This window comes from Beta vulgaris, chromosome 4 (genome assembly GCF_026745355.1).
Source record: "Beta vulgaris subsp. vulgaris cultivar EL10 chromosome 4, EL10.2, whole genome shotgun sequence".
Taxonomy (NCBI): Eukaryota; Viridiplantae; Streptophyta; class Magnoliopsida; order Caryophyllales; family Amaranthaceae; genus Beta; species Beta vulgaris.
The window spans coordinates 59,548,170-59,555,525 of record NC_079205.1 but is presented as its reverse complement, the minus strand read 5'-3'; the positions used below and the strand labels follow the sequence as shown (position 1 = coordinate 59,555,525).

The 7,356-nt window shown below is 35.2% G+C and overlaps 1 protein-coding gene across 4 annotated transcripts; it reads left to right on the top strand.

Moving 5' to 3' along the window:
* Window positions 1-581: 581 nt before the first annotated feature.
* Window positions 582-6,340, top strand: LOC104890365 (hypothetical protein). 4 transcript variants are annotated; one of them, XM_010675830.4, is made up of 7 exons: window positions 582-1,000; window positions 1,900-1,972; window positions 3,162-3,214; window positions 3,811-4,298; window positions 4,888-5,048; window positions 5,170-5,344; window positions 5,692-6,340. In XM_010675830.4, the coding sequence occupies exons 1-7, from the start codon at window positions 903-905 to the stop codon at window positions 6,096-6,098; spliced, it is 1,455 nt and encodes a 484-aa protein (XP_010674132.1). In that variant the 5' UTR covers window positions 582-902; the 3' UTR covers window positions 6,099-6,340. The 4 variants fall into 4 exon arrangements, with proteins under 4 accessions (XP_010674132.1, XP_010674131.1, XP_048499477.1 ...); XM_010675829.4 differs by having other exon boundaries at window positions 5,170-5,356; XM_048643520.2 differs by having other exon boundaries at window positions 5,807-6,073.
* Window positions 6,341-7,356: the final 1,016 nt, after the last annotated feature.

Below are 7,356 nucleotides of genomic sequence, written 5' to 3'. Positions count from 1 at the left end.
TAGTCATTAAGGATGTCTTGACCTAATGGTTAAGATTGAGGTGCTGTGAACAACTTATTCATCTTAGTCATTAAGGATGTCTTGACCTAGTAATTGAGATTGAGGTGTTGTGAACAATAGGTCATAGGTTCGAATCCCCTCTCTCCTTCTTTGTATTTTGTACTGCCTTCGTGGCTCATATGGATAAAAAATAAATAAATTATCCATGTTAGCCTTGAAAATCGAAAAAGAAATAGTTTGTCTCATCACTTATTTATGTGATTATTTGTGACACTCAAATTTATTAGTTGATGTTAATTATTCTTAATCTTATTTATTTTTTAAAAAATAGAAGTTTGTTTAAATTATAATGATGTAGACCAATGATATTATGTGGCACATAACCTCTACTAAACTACTAGTCTGTAGGACACACCTATAGATAGAGTTCGAGTTTGAGCTAGTTAGCAAATAAAAAAAATAATTTTCTTACTTTTTGGACTTGATAGTTTATATTGAACCTTCACACATATTATAATAGTATTAGTATTTAAATATACTACCAAGACCATAATCCTTGCGGAAAAGACCATCCTTTAGAATTCAAGCCGAGTTCTTTTTCGTGGAATTTTATTTTTGGAAGAATGGTAGTAGAGTTGGTCATGGTGATCAACTTATCACCATCATACTTGTATTATATTATTAATAATGTACTAATTACTTGACTTTAACTAAGTTTCAGGCAACTTCATGCAAAGCTTCTACGCGGTTGCTTATCACTTTAACCGTCTTATAATGTTTCTCTCTCTTCATTTTCTTCTATAAATAGTCATCTGTTAGCGGTTTTGAGTTTACTCTACTATTCGAATCATTTGGCATCACTCTCTTAAATTTCAGTGTTTGAATAATACTAATTCATTTGGATGGTTTTTAAGAGGAATAATTCTGGTGAAAAAGAGAATAATGATAATCAACAACCTCCTTCATCTCAACAAAGAAATCAGAGGCTTAAGTACACCAGGTATTCTTTATGAATTCACATGTTTACATTTGTGTTGATTAAAGTATATATCTGGGCTTGAAAAATCTAAACATATTGTAGTATGACTGTATGCCATATGGCCGTATCTATCAAAACCTCCATAGTGCTCCATGATCAATAGTTCTCTGAATATAACGCAGGATGCGCATTAATCGATATTTATAGTGTTACATCCTAGGATAGTCCTATTATGATTAGGAAACCAATACAAAATATATCTCTAGGAACAAAATATATCCGAACTATATTTATATTCTATCACTTATATTTGCATATTTTAGTTTGCTCATGTAAGCAACATATCTAACAAATGTGCAAAGGAATGTATTTAGAAGCAAATTTGTCGCTAAATCTTGCATGCAAATCATACTATTATAGACAATATGACGGCCTGATGAGATTGTAAAAACCATGGTGCATCCCTTCTCTCCCACTTCACACCTCGGAATGCACCGTTCTTATTTTGAGGATACTCCCGGGAACAGATCCAGTGGAGGCGGGGTGGGGCCTGTAGCTCAGAGGATTAGAGCACGTGGCTACAAACCACGATGTCGGAGGTTCAAATCCCAAAGGGAGGACCTTTGTCCTTTAGGAGTAGGAAAATCATGATCGAGATAGCGGACCCAAAGCTATGAAACTTGGGTGTGGGTCTTTTGTGGACCACTCAAAAAAAAATCTCAATAACTTAATAATAAAATCCTAATATAAGGGGAAAAAAAACCTTTTTATCATCTGTTAGATCATTATCTTCTGTCCTCTATGCATTTTCTTGAACTCCTTATTAGTTGTTTTAGTAAGATCTGACTATGTTAATAGTAACTAATTAAAAATAATAATTATTACTGTGGTTATAATTGGCTGTGAATCTTGCTTGCTAGGTGTGTGTCCAAAGATAGGATATGTCGTCTGCAATCATGTTCTACCCAATTGGAGACTTTAATCCGAAAAGTGGTATCTAACTCTTCTTTGGGACCTTTTTCTTATCTCATCTTTTTGTTTCAATGCTTTTTTTTTTTTGTTTTATCAAATCTTATAATATCAAATTGTGCTTTTTGTATGATAAATTTGTACTTTTCAAATCGTTATCAATCGAATTATATTTGTTTTTTAAGATAAAGAGAACCCCACTGCACTATTTTTCTATTTGTGTCTTTTTCAAGTACACTATTTTAATCTTTGGTTGAATGTGTTATTTTAATTGGCATCTTGTTGTGACTTGTGAGGAAGCTGTTAAACCAAGATATGAACCAGTCAAATTTGTTGTGAACTTGTGATGTTAGTGTTTAAAAAAAATCCACTATGTATGGTAGGTAGTGGGTTGTGTTGGGCGTTGGCCAGTATAGCATGAGGCCCGCCATAGTTTGGACTCTAGTCAGTAGTCAACATGGCCCGTCTCATGTGCCAAGCTTACGACATGACACGACACGACTCATGTGCTCGATTGCGTTAGCCCATGGTGATGGACTACCGCAAGACAAGGCCCAGGGACCCCTAACCATGGGGACACCTAATTGAAAAACCATTAGGACGTGTAATCGGGCACTATATCCCCAAGGCCCGGTCTGGACCATACTCAAAGGTCAACTTCTAGGCCCGACTTGGGCCCGATCTTGGTCCCCGGCCTGTTTCAATGCCTAGATTTAGGGCGTGTTCGGCAACAATAGTTGTAGTAGTAGTTTTTAGTTGTGATGGTAACGGTTAGCTGTGAAGTAGCTGTTAGTGGTTGGTGTGTAGCTGTTAGCTGTCCAAGTAGCGGCATAAGATATTGATGTTCGGTAAGAGAAGCTGTCAAAGTAGTCGTTTACAAATAATTAATTAAAAATTCAAACAAAACTTTAATATATAACTTATGCACCACTAAAGCTACCCCAAAAGCTACAAATTGTAGCTTTTCACAAACACTACTAATACTTGTAATATTAAAAGCTATTTACACCACTACCTTGTCAAACACTACTATTTTTCTTAATTAGTTTGATCTAGTCAAGACACTAAAAGCTACTTAAATAGCTTGTGTCGAACACGCCTTTAATATGTTTGAGAAGCAATATGATTGAGAGTGGCCATTTCATGTCGGTGTACAACTTAAATTGATAGCTTAACGGATTTTTGGAAATTTGATTTATTATGATATGAATAGGTCAGAGAGGAAGTAGAGCAGGTAATACAACAATCTCACCACTCCATCTCAAGGTCAGTTCTTCTTGTTGTCTGTACAAATTGTTTGTTGGAGTATAAATATGAAGTTTTTTTTTTATAATACTGTTATTTACCATGTCCTTTGTGAATGGCTTTATTCTTTTCACCTTATATTAGATATCCTGGTGCATGAAATGTAATAGCCTTTCAGTCAATATTCTTTTCACCATATTTGTATGTTATTTTGTCGCACAACTATACTTTTTATTGCGTTTTCTTATAGTATGAATTGTAGGTTCTTTTATCAACAAAGGTGATGACATGTTCTTTTATTCTAATCTGCAAACCTTTTATGTCCAACTGTATATGCTTGCGAGAACATGATGCATCTAATATCTAAATTAAGGGCCACTTAAAATTGATAAAGTTCTAATCTTGTAGTAAACCATATGAAAAGTTTATAGATTCTTGTTAAAATATACATTGAATCATCTGGGCGTTAGGATTAACCAAGCATGGGGTCTCCACTGACTGTGGAGGTAGCTAACACATTATTAGTGAACCACGTTAATTATTCTTGTGTCGATTGTTCTTTAATTCTTCGTTGCTTTATTGTGTCCGTTATAATTTTTGTTACCTTTGTCACACAGGTCATTATCAATTGACGCAAAGCCATGTGAATTAAGAAAGTTTAAGTTACAATTTGAGGGCAAGTTACCTCAAAAACTTTTTACTGGGAATAAGATAGAAGCAGAAGGTTCTGCAGCTATCAAATTGTTCTTGCTTGATGCGGTTACTGGGCATCGAGTGACTGATGGTCCTTTGTCATCAACAAAAGTCAAAATTGTTGCTCTTCATGGCCATTTCAGGGCAGAGGAACTAGACATTTGGACGAAAAAGGAGTTCAGTAAGAATATTGTGTCGGAGAGGGATGGTAAAAGGCCACTGTTGGTTGGACAGAATGTAGTAATTTTTCTGGAGAATGGAGTTGGTTGTGTTGGTGATGTTTGTTTTACAGACAACTCTAGCTGGGAAAGAAGCAAGATGTTTAGGTTGGGGGCTAAAGTTGAAGCTAAAGAAGATCATGTTATGGAAGCGGTAAGTACTCCATTTGAAGTCAAAGATCGACGTGGAGAGAGTAAGTGTTTTGTGCTTCTCAGTGTATTGTCGTTCTATTTGTTGTTAGCTTATAGTTGGTTGCATCGAGTATTAGTTGAACACCATATATGGTTTGATTAACAAATTGTATTAGCTGTAATTGGACGAATTTTTTTTCTAAAATTTAGCTGATAGTCTATGTTATTCAGACTGTAGAATGTGTCCAATTAGCCAACTTGGCTTAAGTTTAGTCCAAAATCAAGGGCCTTTGTCCATACCCGTGTAGGCCGTGTTGGAATGTTGATGATCCTACACAGGAACTTGAGATGAAACGAAGAGTTCAAGTAACATTGACAGCTCTTTCATCGTGTAGAATGAAACAGAAGGAGCTATATGATAAGTCTTTTCTGCCATTGGCCCATTTCAGAATAAGATCTGATTTTGAAAAGGTTTATATACTAATGACAGAAAGTGGTGAAAAGTCTCAGTAACAGTCTAAACTGGTAGCTTTGATTGTTTTTTCTGATGTTATATGATTGACACAAAGTGATAATTTGCAGTCAGCCCTTGCGCATGCTTTCAATCATGGAACTAAACACTTTTATAATGAATGTGCATATGCAATGTAGATTACCAGAAGCATAATATTCCATCTCTGGAAGATGAAGTTTGGCGTTTATGCTGGATAGCAAAAGATGGTAAGATCTGTGAAAGATTGGCAGAGCACCAGATTTACAAAGTGAAAGATTTCCTGACAGTGTATTATCTCAACGAGTCCGTGCTCCGCCAAGTAAGGAAAATTCTCTATATCTTAGGATGTTTATTATGCAATAAAGTCTTATTGCATATGGCTTTTCTGGATAAAAATACTGACGAATTGACCTTCTAAATTGATATGTGAAATCTTGCAGATTCTTAAGGTCTCACCAAAAAAGTGGGAGGCAATCATTCAACAGGCTACTTCATGCTTTTCAGGCAATACTAGCCGAATTCTATGTCACTCAGTATCGAGTCCGAATGACATGCCTGATTGTATTAATCCAGGCTTGAATCAGCAGCAATTTTGCTTGCCTACAACTTCCAATGGTACAATAGCTGGTAAAAAGGCATTACTTTACTTCTTTTATCATAATGCTTAATTTTATGATTAGAAACATTATGTCCATTTCCCCTGCCTTTCCATGGTTTACTTCTTTTGGAAATATGCACTTTTATATGATCAATTTTCACCATTTTGTTTGTACAACTAAAGAGACAGTTTGTCTCCTGTTAGACATTCTTAGAAATGTTTTTCATTACAGCAATTCACATCTTACAAATTTTACTTGATGTTTAAGTATTTATTGCAACTATATTGTTTTTGGCTGAACAACATACCTAGTATTGTCCTCAAACGATCCGATACAATCAAGTATTTGTGCATGTTCATACAGATCAACAAGATTTTATAATGTCACATCCCCTTAAGGAGGAGCAAACCTGTCAGGTGGATCAATGCCTGACTCTGAACAATCCCATACTCACAGACTTTTTACCTGGATCATATAGTGATGATGCCAACCTTTCTTCTTGGAATGAGTCTATCCTACCATCTTTCGTCAACTTTGACGCCTCAAATTGGTGCCCTATTGCTCAGTCAGAAGGCAATGACTATTGTACTAGTCTGAGTTATGACTCTGACACAGGAATGCTATCCTCCATCCCTACTTTGGGTGTTAATGCTTCAGCGATGGCGAAGCCTAAAGACAGTTGGGGAAAAGTTCGAGCTTTGCGGAAGATATTAGTCAAGCATAATGAAGCTGCCATAAGAAAGGGAAAATTTCCATGTTACTGTCAGTAAGCTGCTTGCCCTTGAATATTTGTAGGGCAAGGGGTGTGAAGAAGGATAACTTGAAATTTTACTGCTGTTCTAGTTTCAGGTCTTTAGGGTTATGTTGATCTTCTATTAAGTTATTTTCTCTAGCTTTTGATTGTGGTTTTCTCATACTCTTGTGTCTGTTTATGGGAAGCTTAACTTTTCCCATTTCATATTGGTGTGCTTTTGATCTTGAATCTTCAATACAACTGTTTATTTTTCTGTCACACGTTCTGCCTTAACGTTTGTTTGACCTGCTGGGAATTCTTTAGTGCATATTTTTTGCAGCTCTCTTAAGGGTTTGAACTTTAAAGAGTTGATAATTGTAAAAGTTTACTGCACGAAGGCGGTACAAAGTATAAAATAGGGGAGGGGGGATTCAAACCTGTGACCTATCGTTCACAGCACCTTAATCTTAACCACTGGACCAAGACATCCTTGGTACTGCAGAAAGATATGTTTCATATCCAACAATTTGTAATGGATTAAAGTTGAGGAGCCATCTAATTAATGATTCTTGTGTAACTATGGACCCTATAATTGAACTATAAGGGGAGTAATGTTTCACCCGTGCCGATTAAGTTGCAACAATTAGATTAGGCAAACACGGCTCTTAGACTTATTATGGGTATCGGGTCATTGATATTTTCGGTTACATATTACTCATTTCGTCTCATAATATAATACTCACTTTTCATTTTTTACAATAATTAAGGTAAATGGAAGGAGTTTTAGGATTTCACAATAACATATATTTAAGTAAATGTTTGTTGGGTACTTTTGTTTTGGAACTAGCTTTTTTTTTCTTTTAAAATAAATAAAATAGAAATAAATATTCTTTAAAATGGTATAAAATAATAAATAGGGGCACATATTTTTTTTAAAAAAAAGGTAGGGTTATATGGGTTTTTCTAACCTATGCACCTAATACAAAGGTTAAGCCTTATCTATTCAATAAATTAATTAACTAAAAATATAATATCTTCCCTACAATTATGCTAAATATATATTAATGACAATTTTGATTTGATTAAAAGAAAAGATAAAATATATATTAATAAGAAACTAACTATTTAGCATAATCATAGGCAAGATATTTTATGTTAGTTAATCAATTTGTTTAATAGATAAAGCATAGAGCTGATCATTTTGCCCCGACCCGCTTTTTGGACAGAATTTTTTGGACCGCGATCGGGCCCAGCCCGCTTTTTGGGCAGAATTTTTTGGTCCGCAGTCGGGCCCG